At 37.8% G+C, this 16,987-nt stretch overlaps 1 protein-coding gene across 5 annotated transcripts in view; it reads right to left on the bottom strand.

The window, feature by feature from the left end:
- EIF4G3 (eukaryotic translation initiation factor 4 gamma 3) overlaps window positions 1-16,987 on the bottom strand; it is a 301,001-nt gene that overhangs the window by 120,448 nt on the left and 163,566 nt on the right. For 2 of the 5 annotated variants that reach the window (XM_027521372.1, XM_027521381.1), the window contains 2 exons: window positions 15,671-15,779; window positions 6,748-7,587 (listed from right to left, as the gene is read on the bottom strand). In XM_027521372.1, coding sequence (XP_027377173.1) covers window positions 6,748-7,587; window positions 15,671-15,779 — 949 coding nt within the window. Of the gene's footprint in view, window positions 1-6,747; window positions 7,588-15,670; window positions 15,831-16,987 lie in introns of all 5 variants that reach the window. The other 3 variants (XM_027521397.1, XM_027521407.1, XM_027521391.1) reach the window with 2 other exon arrangements.

Here is a 16,987-nt window from a genome sequence, read left to right as displayed (position 1 = left end):
CATGTTGCAAAGAAATGAACTTTTGTAAACAGTGGGGAATGGTATACCATTTGAAGAGGCAAAGAGGACCTGTGCACAACGCTTGCCAGAAAGACTTGGCACATGAGTCTGTGGATAAGCTCTACCATCAGGTAGGTGTCTGGGCTCATTCCATAGCATATGAATATAGACAGAATTTAACCCAGAGCCAGCGGTCTCCAGAGAGTGCTTACATTTCACTGTGGAAGGCAACAGGAACACAAGAACGACAGGAGAAATGTACTTTTCAGGCAGCTTTGTTGAAAATATTTTGATGAACAAGGTGGCGAAATCCAGTCATTTCCATTTACTTAAGCCTAAGGATCACTCAGACTCAAGCCTCTAGAAAAGGGAGCAAACAGTCCTTACTTTCACAATTGCTCTACTGGAGTTGATAAACGACAATGCAGTAGGGAACGTGTAAGAAGGTCTGTTCACAAGGTTCAGAAGGTATTTCTCTAGAGGATAGTGAGAAGTTAGGTTAGATGGGTACACATTATAGGAAGGACTGCGCTTGTGGGACTCTCAAACCACTTGGGATCTATTTTCAGCCCCAGTAACTAAATATTCCAGGAATAATTTCAAATACTTCTTAGAAAGTTTAAGTCAAACAAAGGCAAGAACAAATTTCAAATTTCTTATTACTGATGCAGACCTTCAGGCTATGGTTTTTAAAATAAGTCTTTTTCAGATTAGTTTACACAAACTGAAAGACTTTCTTTTATTATCTGCCTACTAAAGTGAGAAGAGCAAAGTGATTGGCTCTGTGAATCAGAATTTTATTAACATCTCTTAAAACATACAATCATATTTCCATTTGAGAAATAAATCTCTCATCTTCAACCTACAGAAACTGGAAACCATCGTTCAACCTTAGCTGAGCCTAAATGAATCTAAGGCAAACTCTTGGAAGCCACATAAACAAGGTCAGTTGCTGCTACCTCTGCAACTGCTACAATACTGGGTATATGGCATGCTGTGTTGTTGTTCAGTCACTAAATCATGTCCAACTCTTTGCGACCCCATGGACTGCAGCACGCTAGGCTTCCATGTCCATCCCCAACTCCCAGAGTTTGCTCAAACTCATGTCTATCGAGTCAATGATGTCATCCAACCACCTTATCTTCTGTCGCCCCCTTCTCCTCCTGTCCTCAATCTTTGCCAGCATCAGGGTCTTTTCCAATGAGTCAGCTCTTCTCATCAGGTGGCCAAAGTACTGGAACTTCAGCTTCAGTATCAGTCCTTCCAATGAATATTCAGGAATGATTTCGTTTAGGATTGACTGATTTGATCAATCAATCAATCAATCAACCAGATCTCCTTGCTGTCCAAGGAACTCCTGAGAGTCTTCTCCAGCACCACGTGCAGCCTTCTTCACGGTTCAGCTCTTACATGCATACACGACTACTGGAAAAACCACAGCTTTGACTATACAGACCTTTGTCAGCAAGGTAATGTGTCTGCTTTTCAACATGATGTCTAGGTTAGCCATAACTTTTCTTCCAAGGAGCAAGCGTCTGCAGTCATCATCTGCAGTGATTTTGGAGCCCAAGAAAATAAAGTCTGTCACTGTTTCCATTGTTAACCCATCTATTTGCCAGGAAGTGATGGCACCGGATGCCATGACCTTCATTTTTTGAACGTTGAGTTTTAAGCCAGCCTTTTCACTCTTCTCTTTCACTTTCATAAAGAGGCTCTTTAGTTCCTCTTTGCTTTCTGACATAAGTGTGGTGTCATCTGCGTATCTGAGGTTATTGGTATCTCTCCTGGCAATGTTGATTCCAGCTTGTGCTTCATCCAGCCCAGCATTTCACATGATATACTCATCATATAAGTTAAATAAGGAGGGTGACAATATACAGCCGTGATGTACTCAATTCTAACATAGAACCGGTCCTTTGTTTTATGTCCGGCTCTCTAACTGTTGCTTCTTGACCTGCTAACAGGTTTCTTAGGAGGCAGGTGAGATGGTTTGGTATTCCTATCTCTTTAAATTTTTTCTACAGTTTGTTGTGATCCACAGAGTCAAAGGCTTCAGTGCATTCAATGAAGCAGAAGTAGATGTTTTTCTGGAACTCTCTTGCTTTTTCTATGATCCAACAGATGTTGGCAATCTGACCTCTGGTTCCTCTGCCTTTTCTAAATCCATCTTGAATATCTGCAAGTTCTTGGTTCACATACTGTTGGGAGTTTAGCTTGGAGAATTTTGAGCATTACTTTGCTAGCATGTGAGATGAGTGCAACTGTGCAGTAGTTTGCACATTCTTTGGCACTTTCTTTCTTTGGGGCTGGAATGAAAACTGACCTTTTCCAGTTCTGTGGCCACTGCTGAGTTTTCCACGTTTGCTGGCATACTGAGTGCAGCACTTTCACAGCATCAACTTTGAGGGTCTGATATGGCTCAGCTGTAATTCCATCAAATTCTCTAGCTTTGTTCGCAGTGATAAGGCCCACTTGACTTCGCACTCCAGGATGTCTGGCTCTAGGTGAGTATGCACACCATCGTGGTTATCTGGGTCATTAAGATCTTTTTTGTATAGTTTTTCTGTGTATTCTTGCCACCTCTTCTTAATATCTTCTGCTTCTGTTGGGTCCATACCGTTTTTGTCCTTTATTGTGCCCATTTTTGCAAGAAATGCTCCCTTGGTATTTCTCATTTTCTTGAAGAGATCTCTAGTCTTTCCCATTCTATTGTTTTCCTCTATTTCTTTGCACTGATCACTTAGGAAGGCTCTCATCTCTCCTTGCTATTCTTTGGAACTCTGCATTCAATTGGGTATATCTTTCCTTTTCTCCTTTGCCTTTTGCTTCTCTTCTTTTCTCACCTATTTGTAAGGCTTCCTTAGACAACCATTTTGCCTTTTTGCATTTCTTTTCTTGGGGGTAATTTTCATCACTGCCTCCTGTACAATGTTAGAAACCTCTGTCCATAGTTCTTCAGGCACTGTCTATCAGATCTAACCCCTTGAATCTGTTTGTCACTTCCACTGTATAATCATAAGGGATTTGATTTATGTCATACCTGAATGGTCTAGTGTGGTTTTCCCTACTTTCGTCAATTTAAGTCAGAATTTTGCAATAAGCAGTTCATGATATAAGCCACAGTCAGCTCCGGGTCTTATTCTTGCTGACTGTATAGAGCTTCTCCACCTCTGGCTGCAAATAATATAATCAATCTCTTTTGGTGTTGACCATCTGGTGACGTCCACGTATAGAGTTGTTGGAAGATGGTGTTTTCTATGACCAGTGTGTTCTCTTGGCAAGTTCTGTTATCCTTCGTCCTGCTTCATTTTGTACTTGAAGGGCAAACGTGCCTGTTACTCCAGGTATCTCTTGACTTCCTATTTTGCCATGTATGTGTCTATAAAAAAGTTTATATCTAAACACCCACATGAGAGAAACAAGAGCTTGGATCTCTACAAAGCAGGGACTTGGAACTGGAATTCTCATAAAAAGCCCTGATACTTCTCTAACAGAGTGAAAAGAATGCTAGAACAGAGACCAAAATAAACCAGTGAACCAACCCAGAGTGATGACAAAGAAAGAAGTTTTGTTTCAACTAGGTGGCAGAGATTCCATTATCCTAAACATTAGTATACACAGGGAATGCATTTACATTGTGGTATGAAGGTTGTTTTAGGACAAAACTCAGATTACATACCAGTTAATGCTCTCCCCAAGACATGCAGTAATAAACAAACAAAAATCTGCTTTGGGAGGACCTGCCTTCAATATACACAAACCAGCAAAGTTTAGCTGAAGATAAATTCATAAAACAAATTTATAAAATATGCCAAGAAGTAACACACCATGAACAAAGCCAGAAGACAGATCAGACACCACCTTCTGCCAAAAGAATTTCAAATAATAGTTTTATATCAAGTAGAAACAAGAAAAGTAGAAGAAAAAAATCACTATTGTTTTTAAGAGTGAAAAAACTCATGTTATACAGCATGCATGTTGTACAGTACAACACTCCTGAAACTGCACAAAATGAATTCCTGAATGGGTAAGTGGGGAACGTTTTTGCACAAATTCTGAAATTCTCTCTTCTTCTCTCACCAAGTATAATAAAACCCATAATAAAAATTCCTAAGACTTAAATCAGTTAAATACGTATTTTTTTCATGTTTAACTGTTCAAGTGATAGTACAGATCAGGTAATCAAATGTCTCCCCCATCTCTGAGGCTTCTCAGCATACCCTGAAGGTACAAACAACTCTCATTTTATAGGGCTTTCTCTGCAACCCCAAGTATCCAGAATTGCTGCAATTTGTGCCAGTCAACCTAAATAGTTGCAAAAAATGTTTCCCATCAGAAGTAATGGGCCACACCCCTTATGTCTGACTTTATTGCTTTAAAATAAGTACCTCTATACCAACTACTATATGCTTCGATGCATCACACCTGTCAAAAGCAACTGGTTTCTGAATCTGCTTTAAAGTGCTCATCCTCAGGCAGAGATAAGAGCTATTTTCAAAAGTCAACAACAAAAGGCTGATACTGAGCCAAAGTATTATGGTTTTAATAACCTCTCAAAATAAATGAAGTAAACTAAATGAGTAAGTGCAAAAAAGACTGTAGTCATTAAGCATATGACAATTTGAGGTGGATACAAAGAACGATGAGTTAATTTTCACTGTTAACTTTCGTAGCAATAACATTAACAAATATTAATACTGAAATGAGAGACTCAGGAATGTTTTTGGTAAGCACTACAATTTAAAAAAAATGCTAGAGGTACATGGTTTCTTAAGGTTCATTTACTTTGGATTTTGAAGAGTATAAGATATAAAATGGAAACTTTGAACTTCTAGTTCCTCCAAAATACATTTATAGGTTAAGAAATATCATGAAACTAGAAAAATGCCAAGACACTTTACTTCCTGACATCACCAACATCTACCTTGTCCCTAATCATACAAAAGATGGTTTTTCTCTTTTTGTTATCTTCTGCTTTACAGCTGAGCAAAGGTGCTCGTGACTAATATTACTAATTCCAAAAGCAATCTGCATTTTGGAAAAGAATTATACCATGGTATAAAGATTACTTAGCCCTAAATTCTGTTTGTCCATTTATCCAGGGGAGCTGTCTTATAATACCAGGCCACTTAAGTGACGAATTGCTTAAAAGAATGAATGATTATCAGGGATGAGTGTTAAGTAGGACATCAATGTAGAATTCTGCTTTACACTTAATTTCAGTTCTGAGATATAGTTTGTATCTTTGACTTGCATTCTCTATGCCTGCTTTTCCTTTCTATTGTTTGTTTGGATGTTTTAAAACATTTGTCTTCAATAGCCTCTCCTATTTTTGGAACTACCATATCACTAGTTGTTGAAAAACAACTCACAGGTTGGTAAACGAAGCGGAAAAAAATCAAGGGTCAAACAAATTACTATTCTCGAACAACCAAATGTTCTTTGGAGGGGCACTCACCCGCAGCCACACCAAAAATAAGACTGTTTTGTTCAAAGAGTAATGAAAAAGCCCTGCCTACATCATTGCCCTACCAAGGAAGAAGGTTCCTACAACAGTGACGGCACTCTGAGTACTGATGGTTACAGAGGCCAGTCTACTGAGGAAACAGGTGATTCATAAACATTTATGATAAATTTCTCCCAGTCCCAGCTGCCTGGCACTGTTTGTTTTCGTGTTCCGGTTCACCATGGAACTAGATGTTCTGCAATTCCAAGGAACCAGACCCCTCTCACAGACTTTCATGAGGGAATCACCTTGAGAACTGAGTTGGGTGGGAGAGCCACATCTTAAACTTGACTTGCCAAATTTCCTACTAGACAGGTCAGAATAGGTAATAAACAACAGGGATGTAGGTGACTAAAACATCCCCAGTACATATCTAGATCGCAGGCAGAGCACTCATTTGTCAAACTGAGCAACCTGACAGGTACACAAAGAGCAAATTATACAATACAGAGCAATGTCTAGAAGACAGGCTATGCTGACTCGTTAAAAGCCATATTCTTATCGGCTACTGAATCAAGAATAGTTGATAAACCTCAGATAACTTTTGATCAATATTATAAAAACCTAATGGTCAGATCCACAATTCTAGGTGATGCTACATTAAAAAGAAATAATTCTGAATTCAGAAGCATGTAATACTTTGGTCATACTAATGATATTAAGTAATAATAAATTAATATTACAGGAAATGAAACTTTAAAAAGAAAAAATGGAAGAGCATTAATCTGTGAGACAGAAAGGGTACATTTATGTTCCAGAACTAGTAATAAACCTTTGACATTCTGATTGCTCTTTTCCTTAAGCAAGATTAAAGAAGAGATATTGTACAGAGGACTTCTTTTAAGTTAAGGATTGACTAGGTTTTAAAATTCTGAGAAGACAAGATTTGGGACTACAGACCACGCTGGGTTTGACTGGTTTCCATCCCCAAAGCAACAAAATTAACCCCAGAGGAAATGATTGTTATGAACGAGGCAAAAACAAAAAACACATGTACAGTGACATATACCTTGGAGGCATTTTGTATATTTGATATTTCATTTGCATTTTTAGACAATGGAGTAACTCTTTGCTGGATGCACTAAAACATAAACACACCGCGGAAGAAATCAGACTAGGAATTTCAGCATTCATTTGGTGTTTCTGGAAGTCAAGGAAAGTAGCCAATTAAAAAATAACTCAAATACTGCTGCGTTTTCATGTTCACCAAGCATAATACAATTAATAACAGAATGACTTACCTGGGACTGGGCTCTTTCTTGAACTTAAGTTCTGAGAATCCACAATCTCTTCTGTTTGCCCATCTGCTTCTACCTCTACTTTGTTCTGAATCTCTTTTGCATCTTCACTAAGGCAAGTTCTTATGTTCTCGCCCTCTTCGAAGGCTCTCTGGACTCCGGTGGAACCACGACCAGTATTAACACTGGTGGCAGCAGCAGGAACGATAACTGGTGTGGGAGAAGGAGAAGCTGGAGGAGCTGGAGGAGACGGAGAAGAGGAGGGAACTATCGAAGGGGTGATGGGAGTTGGGACACACTCCACTTTGATTTCTTCAGGGGGATTTTCCAAAATCTCCAATTCAAGAGTCAGCGGTAACACCTCCTGTTTTACTATTTCCACAATGCTTTCCGTGGCTGGTAATTTTTCATTAACTCCATTCATTTCATTAATTAGGTTAGTACTAGAAATCAGTGGAATATCATTTGGTGCTACACTACAAGATTTCTTGCATATATCATCATCAATTTCATCTGTTGGTAAAGGATCTGATGCTTCTGTGCAAGATGTGGGGCTGGGAATAGGAATTGTATCTTCTTTTGAGGAAGAGAGTTCACATCTGTCATCAATTGCAGTGGTGAATATTGGTTGGCTACTAAGAGCAACAGAGGTGGGAGAAGTAATTGTACTTCGAGCAAGTGGAGAAATAGCAGTAGGGGATGGAGGCAGAGGAAGCTCTGGTATGGACTCTACTGCAGTAATCTCAGACGTCGGGCCTGCTTGTTCTTTCTTCTCTCCACTGAGGGCTAGCCTAAGGACTGGGGAAGGAGTCTTTAACACTGGATCTGGTTTTGGCTTCTCTTCTGGGGAGCAAAAAAAGAAAGAGATTTAAGAATAATTTTTGGATCAAAGATTATATTGTATTATTTGGGGATAATTCTTTTAATCTCTTATTCTAAAACATGAGCAACAGAAGACAGATCAAAATATTATTTTGCCACTCCAAAAACACTGCATATTTCTATTCTATTTTCTGTTACTACTTAACCTCCAACACATATAAAGTTTATTTCAAAGTAAGAGGAGTTAATTTACCAAATGATTATGTCAAGAATACAATGGAAAAATCTCATCAAAACTAAAAGGAAACAATTCTTGGGATGAGAATAGGGCTTTTCTTTAAGGTGGAGAGATGTTCTGTGTAAAATTTTTCTACCAAGGATACACTATAGTGGTGGGACAGGACAGTTTAAGGGTAAATAATTGGAGATTTAATTAGACACAGATATTATTTTTTATTCTACATATTTCTGCATGTGGTGAGATTTTTATAACTTGTATTGCTTGCATAAAAAATCATTTCAAGAAAAATTATCATGGTGTCATTTATTATCAATGAAATCAATTATCAGGGAAATCAAGTTTCTGAACATAAAAATTCATTGAGATGTTAATTTAACTTATATTTCTGAAAAGAAGCATATAACTAGAAATAGTGTTAAGGAATAAAACCAGAGATTTATCTTATATCTTCAACAGTAAAAAATATATATATATTCTTTAAAGAGAAACCAAAATTAACATTCAGACTATTAAGTCCAATTTAAAACAACACTTTATATGAGAAAAATATATAAAACGTGTGTCTACACACAGAGAAACAATGAGAGTAAGAGTGACAAATCGATAATCATAATAAAGGTACCAGAAAAATGAAAGAAATGCTAACTCATGACAATTTCCATATTTTAAAATTCCAGGTAAACAAACATGTGATTCATGCCTAGGAAGATAAAATCAGAGGAGCCTTAGATGGTTCTGTTTAGGAACTACGAGACTGGAAACCAAACAGGCTCCAGTGATAAAAACAGATACTCAGGAGTATGCTCACCAAATGCAAACAAAAATTTTAAGCGCTGCTAAAAGACAAACTAAACTGAAAGGGACTTAACTTTCTCTGCCAAAAATCTTTATGCATCAGTGAAACTGAGTGTTTACAATAAATTTCAAGTAAGCCTGTCAAAGAAAATATGCTCATTAATCAGATAAACAGATGGCAAAATTAAACTGTTAAAGGCTAATTCATTCACTGCAACTACTTTTATTGGCTTTAAAATTCACTTTAATTGATGGGCTTAGCATCCAGTGTTTCTAAAACTCTGCCTATTTACTATAATGGAGAAATAAGGTCCATCGGTTCTCAAAGCCAAATACCTCAGACTAAGTTGCCTGGGCAAGAGACAAAAACATTTCAAAGAAATACATCTATTATATTTCATGAGAAACGCTGGGCTGGAAGAAGCACAAGCTGGAATCAAGATTGCCGGGAGAAATATCCATAACCTCAGATACGCAGATGACACCACCCTTATGGCAGAAAGTGAAGAGGAACTCAAAAGCCTCTCAATGAAGGTGAAAGTGGAGAGTGAAAAAGTTGGCTTAAAGCTCAACATTCAGAAAATGAAGATCATGGCATCCGGTTCCATCACTTCATGGGAAATAGATGGGGAACCAGTGGAAACAGTGTCAGACTTTATTTTTCTGGGCTCCAAAATCACTGCAGATGGTGAATGCAGCCATGAAATTAAAAGACACTTAGTCCTTGGAAGGAAAGTTATGACCAACCTAGATAGCATATTAAAAAGCAGAGACATTACTTTGCCAACAAAGGTTCGTCTAGTCAAGGCTATGGTTTTTCTAGTGGTCATGTATGGATGTGAGAGTTGGACTGTGAAGAAGGCTGAGCGCCGAAGAATTGATGCTTTTGAACTGTGGTGTTGGAGAAGACTCTTGAGAGTCCCTTGGACTGCAAAGAGATCCAACCAGTCCATTCTGAAGGAGATCAGTCCTGGGATTCCTTTGGAAGGAATGATGCTAAAGCTGAAACTCCAGTCCTTTGGCCACCTCATGCAAAGAGTTGACTCACTGGAAAAGACTCTGATGCTGCGAAGGATTGGGGGCAGGAGGAAAAGGGGACGACAGAGGATGAGATGGCTGTATGGCAACTTGATGGACGTGGGTTTGAGTGAACTGCGGGAGTTGGTGATGGACAGGGAGGCCTGGTGTGCTGCAATTCATGGGGTCGCAAAGAGTCAGACACGACTGAGCGACTGAATTGAACTGAATATGTATTTATTAAAATATCCCAAATGAATTTCCAATTCACTGGAATAACTGCTACAAGGGTCACTCACATTAGAAGATACCGCTTTTAAAGCACATCAGAATATTAACCACCCTTTATGACCACCGAATGAAACCTAGATGAATCAAACATTAGAAAAGAGCAAATCTCACATTAACAAGAGTATATCAATTCAATTATTAATTTGAGTAAAAAAATCAAACAAAAGCAGATTTGTGAAACTTCCATATACTCTTTTGAAATATCTAACATTAATAAAGAAAACAAGAAACAAAATTTAAAATTGTTTTTGTGAGCTCCTTATTCTGAAATAAGTCCTTTAATGAATTCATTAAGGTTTTAATACAGAAAGCTGAAAGAAATAATAGGTCACAAAGAACACGAATTTTATTTCTCTAAGAACTTTTACTATTAAGAGTATGCTTTGCAAAGCCATGATAGTTTGAAATCTAATATACTGCATTCAAAATGTTTATACTATTTGGCCATTTTTAGGAATCTGTGGGAATTTCATCTTGAAGAACTTTTTAAAGAAAATAATCATTGAAGAGTGAGCAAAGACAGGTGTGTAATATTTAAAGCAACAATATTTATAAGAGCAAAAATAGGAAAATAAATTAAATGTCTATCAATAAGGGATTTGTTAAAGAAATAATGGCGTGGGAATATAATGGCATAGTATTGCAATCATTTAAAATAAGCTTTTAAAAGAGCATTTAATGATACAGAAAGGTGTTTATAATAAAAGACACTTTTTTAAAAAACAGGGCACAACTGCATGTAGAGAATAAACTACTGGTAAAAACAGCAACAAAAAATATTATAATATTAACATATATCCATATGAGAAAGCCTAGAATTACATACACGTTATAATATAGATAATGAGACAGATAATTTTTCTTTCTGCTTAACCAGTTTCTAAAATGAATGTCAAATTTATAAAAAGGAAAAACTGCTCCTTTTATTCTCACAGGGTAGTACAACCAACGTCCTAGACGGGCACCCTTTGGTTGTCAGGAGCTACAAATGACAGTGTTACTATCACTTAGTCGGGGAGAGACCAGGAATGCTAAGTATTCTGCTATTTGAGGGACAGTCTCATTTGACAGAGAACAGTCTCGTCCTAAATTTCCAAAGTGCCCTTATTGAGCTACACTGGTATAACAACTGGTTGAATTTACAACAGAATACCATTCACTGCATACCTACTCTGTATCAAGTGCTTCTAAAACATACTAAGGCACGGGTAATTTTTATTTGTATTTAATTATACATACCATATCCTCAATACACTGGACTGAATGCACTTTTCCAAACATTGTTCAATCATTTAAGCTGTGTGTCTACACTATCAACACGGACTCAAAGTTTTAATTCACTCAACAGTCTTTCTATTGATACAAATCGAGATCTTCCCTGTCTTTTTTATCAAGTACCAAAACAAATGGGAAATGACATATTTGTCTGAAAACCTGGTCTGCATGTAACTAGTCCAGCTGTGAACATGAGAAACAGAAAGCCAGACCATTATGGCAGCTAGTATTGATTAAGCACTTAACATGAGCCAGGAAACAGGTAAAACACCATATATACTTAATGTCCACTACGTCTTATAATCACCAGTGGGATAAAAACTATTATGTTCCTAATTTACAGATAGGATTTTAAAAATTAAAGGTGTAAGAAAATGAAAATGATTTCAAATTCTAAATTCTTTCAATTAAGAGGGGGAAAGGCAAGTTTATGGAAAAAGAAGTATTAAAGTGAATCAAACTAGTGGGGGACTTTGCGGATAAAATGGGATCCCAGTACAAAACATCAGTAATATTTCCATCAAGAGAGAAAAATCAATCTGAATGTGGAATACAGAATCTATTGTTTCTGAGGATAATGTAACAACTTTTGAAACAGTGCAGTTTTGTATCGTACTTTAATTTCAAAATGAATCTACAGTTAAGAAACTTTTTAAAAAACTTTAACTGTAAAAAAATTATTTGAAAAATGATGAACCCTTTCTAATATTATTTGAATTATATGTATTTAGTTTATAAAAGAAAACTATTCTGAAAACTATTATATATATTGACAAGTTATGGACAGAATTAAAAACAGAAAGTCAGTATTACTGGGTTTTCTGGAGAATAGTTAGTACTAGAGGAAGACAACAGTAGTCCCCAAAAGTTACTGTAAACACTATGAAATATACTTAAAATGGAAGTTACTCTTTCATCAAGGTGAAGTGAAGTGAAGTCGCTAGGTCACGTCCAACTCTTTGCAACCCCATGGACTGTAGCCTACTAGGCTCCTCTGTCCATGCGATTTTCCAGGCAAGAGTACTGGAGTGGGTTGCCATTTCCTTCTCCAGAGGATCTTCCTCACCCTAGGATTGAACCCAGGTCTCCCGCACTGTAGGCAGACGCTTTACCGTCTGAGCCACCAGGGAAGTCCAAGGTAATGTCAAACATTTTTTAATTCATCCAAATCCACATCAAATATCAATTTGAAATGCTGATTTTATTATTCAAATTTCCACTAGGCATCAAAGAAAAAAATGAGAGGAAACAAAGAATTTTGCATTTCTCCTCCCATAAATCAATGCCTAAATGTGACAAGATACACAGGTATCTCCTAATCCAAAAATCTTAGGTCAGAGCTACCACCATCAAAATATTATGAATTCTTAGTACCATACATCAATCTACAGAGAAAGCCAGCATAAAGAAAGTATTTTAAGGCCTCTCTGCTTGGTAATTCTTAAGTATGCTTAGCATAATTATAACTAGCAAAAAAGATTCAGTTCAGTTCAGTTCAGTTGCTCAGTCATGTCCGACTCTTTGCGACCCCATGAATCACAGCATGCCAGGCCTCCCAGTCCATCACCAATTCCCGGAGTCTACCCGAACACATGTCCATGGAGTCGGTGATGCCATCCAGCCATCTCATCCTCTGTCGTCCCCTTCTCCTCCTGCCCCCAATCCCTCCCAGCATCAGAGTCTTTTCCAATGAGTCAACTCTTCGCATCAGGTGGCCAAAGGACTGGAGTTTCAGCTTTACCATCATTCCTTCCAAAGAAATCCCAGGACTGATCTCCTTCAGAATGGACTGGTTGGATCTCCTTGCAGTCCAAGGGACTCTCAAGAGTCTTCTCCAACACCACAGTTCAAAAGCATCAATTCTTTGGCGCTCAGCTTTCTTCACAGTCCAACTCTCACATCCATACATGACCACTGGAAAAACCATAGCCTTGACTAGATGGACCTTTGTTGGCAAAGTAATGTCTCTGCTTCTGAATATGCTATCTAGGTTGGTCATAACTTTCCTTCCAAGGACTAAGCGTCTTTTAATTTCATGGCTGCAGTCACCATCTGCAGTGATTTTTGGAGCCCAGAAAAATAAAGTCTGACACTGTTTCCACTGGTTCCCCATTTATTTCTCAAGAAGTGATGGGACCAGATGCCATGATCTTCGTTTTCTGAATGTTGAGCTTTAAGCCAACCTTTTCACTCTCCACTTTCACCTTCATCAAGAGGCTTTTGAGTTCCTCTTCACTTTCTGCCATAAGGGTGGTGTCATCTGCGTATCTGAGGTTATTGATATTTCTCCCGGCAATCCTGATTCCAGCTTGTGCTTCTTCCAGCCCAGAGTTTCTCATGGTGTACTCTGCATATAAGTTAAATAAGCAGAGTGACAATATACAGCCTTGACGTACTCCTTTTCCTATTTGGAACCAGTCTGTTGTTCCATGTCCAGTTCTAACTGTTGCTTCCTGACCTGCATATAGGTTTCTTAAGAGGCAGGTCAGGTGGTCTGGTATTCCCATCTCCTTCAGAATTTTCCACAGTTTATTGTGATCCACACAGTCAAAGGCTTTGGCATAGTCAATAAAGCAGAAATAGATGTTTTTCTGGAACTATCTTGCTTTTTCGATGACCACGCAAAAGAAATGACATCTTGAACCCTGAAAATTCTTAACTCAGACTGAAAGCAATCTGAATGCTGACTCAAGACTGCTTGATCAATAGGAAGTAGCCTTCCAGAATACCTACGAACTGCCCTCCTGCAAGGTGAATGGTTTTAATGCAAAAAAATTTAACTTTAAACATGTTATGAGTCTCCAACTCTGAACACTGCTGAAAGGAGTATTTGACAGTGCAACTTGTAGAATTATTCCAAACGTTTAGGATACGTTACTTATGTTGTGGCTTAGAACTATTTCATAAAACAAAATTTAGGCTTGTCTCTGTTCAAGAATACTAGGCTACTGAATACTAAAGGGAAAGAACACCACACTACTTTTGCATACTGTGAAATAACATCAAAACCGTGCACTACAAGTGTGTGAGCGTGATTAACTTGTAGTCCAGTGAAAAAACAATAATACTAAATACCTCCATTTTCATTATTTGCCAAACCCAAGGCTTTTTAAAGAATAAAAGTACAGAAACTACACATCAGCTACAGAATAATAAGGTGTTTGGAAGAATAAATAATTCAAGAAAATAGAAAACACATATGATTTTAATCATTCTTAGAATAAAGTCAGAAACATTATAAAAGCATGAACATAGTAACCTGCTTCCCCTTGTACCTAATGAATTCTCCCAACTTTAGCTGAAAGGTCAACCTAAATCCAACTAGGCAGGAAAGAAGGGGAGGCTATGATATCGTACTTCTGGCATGAGATTTTCCTTCAAGTTTCCTATTTTTAATCCAAGAGGTAATATGTGTACTTATTTCACCAAACATTTGATCCCTTATGTCCAAGGTTAAGAGGGGAGACTAGTGTGATTCTGGATAATAATAACAGCTGTAATTTTGTTGTTGTTCAGTCACTGAGTCATGTCCAACTCTTTGCGACCCCATGGACTGCAGCACAGCAGGCTTCTCTGTCCTTTACCATCTCCCAGAGTTTGCTCAAACTCATCCACTGAGTCAGTGATGTCATCCAACCATCTCATCCTCTGTTGTTCTCTTTTCTTCCTGCCTTCAATCCTTCCTAGAATCAGGGTCTTTTCCAACGAGTCAGCTCTTCACATCAGGTGGCCAAAGTATTGCAGCTTTACCTTCAGCATCAGTCCCTCCAATGAATATTCAGAGTTGATTTCCTTGAGAATTGACTAGTTTGATCTCCATGCAGTCCAAGGGATTCTCAAGAGTCTTCTCCAACACCACAGTTTGAAAATTTACCAGGTTGTAATTTACTAAATGTTTTTCCAATGCTTGGCATGTCCCCTTAACAACTCTGTAAGGAAGCTATTCCTCATTCCATTTAGTAAATGAAGAAATTAAGATATTCAGCATAATAACTCATCAAGACCAAATACTGCCGGATACAGTCAGGATCTGAACTCAGTACTATCTTCAACTGAGGCTACAGAAGCTAAGCTTGTAAGAAGGAACATTTTATGTTTTTGAAAATAGTAAGAAACGCATGAACATGCTAAACTTACGAACAGAAACTGCTGTTCTGATAAAGCAATATATACAGCGATTTATCTTCCTCAACCTTGTTCCAAAAGAAACCATTTAAGGCAGCTAAGCTTATACCTATAAATACACATCTGACAATGAGGCTTTACCAAAATGTAGGAAAAACTTTTACTCATCGTACCATACCTACTTTACTTTCTTAGAGGTAGAACACTTTGATTTTCTATCTCAAAACTTCGTTATAAAAGTGGGGATTCTAGATAATCCTCACATGTTTTATTCTTACTCTTAAATGATCAGGCAACATAATTAAGTTTTTTAGAAAAAGAGACTAAAGGTAAGAAGGAGGAAAACAGTCATGCACAAACCTTGCTTCTGGTCGCTCGCTGCAGTGACAGGGGTGCTGGCAGCAAGATGAGCGCTCTCCACAGTCCCATAGACCACAGGGCTGTGCTCGGGGACCTGGCTGGGCAGCTGCTGGGATTTGAAGTACAAAAAAGGGTGATAATGAGCGTGCGAACATAAAAACTAGCAACATGGAACCCAAGCAAGTGGGGAAGACAAAGTAAGGCAGGAGGTCACAAAATTAAACAAACAAACAAACAAACAAACAAAGCAAGGAAAAAATATATAGGCCAGTTTAATAAATTCAAAAAGTATATGGGAAGACAAGGAAGAAAAGGAAAAGAGGCAGCAAGAAAGGGGGGGGAAAGAGATGATTAATATTAACCACAGCAAGAGAAGACAGCGCAACAATTATTAGTACAATGCACTCTCCAGTGTTCCTTCTAAGGACAGACTTTCAACCTAACAACAGACGTCACTTCTGAGAAGGAATTCAGCATCTTCTCAGTCAAGACCAATGGGACTTGGCCAACTTCATTTATAAATTACCTAGCAAAGTATGATAGTTCACCAGTCAAAACCAGGACAAACAAGACATGATGGGTTTTAAAATCAGTTACTGATTCAAGAAAACAATACAGAATGGTGATTCTGATCATGTGTCCATATAATCACAGAGGTGAAATGCAACTTGGAAAGCCTTTAAAGGGACTTTCACCTTAAAATGTCTTTAGATTCTGGGTCAAGGATGATATATTCTCAGAGGCAGAAAGCTGAGTAAAATATCTGGCTTTTCACAGGTAAGAGAAAACTCTTCTTTGCACTCAGCCAGTATATGGAATATAAATGTCCATCAAAATCCTAGCAGAGTAGGTTGAAAAACACTGCAGCCATTTTTCAACTTAGAGGGAACAAGAATTACACAAGAAAGAACAAGAACATTCAATCTACATCACATTCTAGTTAGGTATTTTTTCTGGACTTGAGGGTTACACAACAGCCACGCAAGAAAACAGTGTCTCTCCTAGGAGATCTAAGGTCAATTTTTCATAGCTATAATCGTCTACATCAAATTCTACCAGTGCTATAGAGCAGAGCTCCCTGCACAATCTGACTTTTATTTTTTTGGAAGGTAGGGGGAAATTCAGGGTAGATAGGGCCACTTAAAAGTAGGAGTTTATGAAAAATATATTTGAATCAGTATGTCTCACAGAGAGTAGGAACATAAAATGAAATATGAGTTCAAACATCTATTATTTATAATGTCATTTAACTAACTGCTTTTCATGATGTACAACGTGCATAATTTATGTAAGACTATATATGATGTAAAAAATAAC

Source organism: Bos indicus x Bos taurus, chromosome 2 (assembly GCF_003369695.1).
Source record: "Bos indicus x Bos taurus breed Angus x Brahman F1 hybrid chromosome 2, Bos_hybrid_MaternalHap_v2.0, whole genome shotgun sequence".
Classification (NCBI taxonomy): Eukaryota; Metazoa; Chordata; class Mammalia; order Artiodactyla; family Bovidae; genus Bos; species Bos indicus x Bos taurus.
This window is presented reverse-complemented; position numbering and strand designations above follow the sequence as displayed.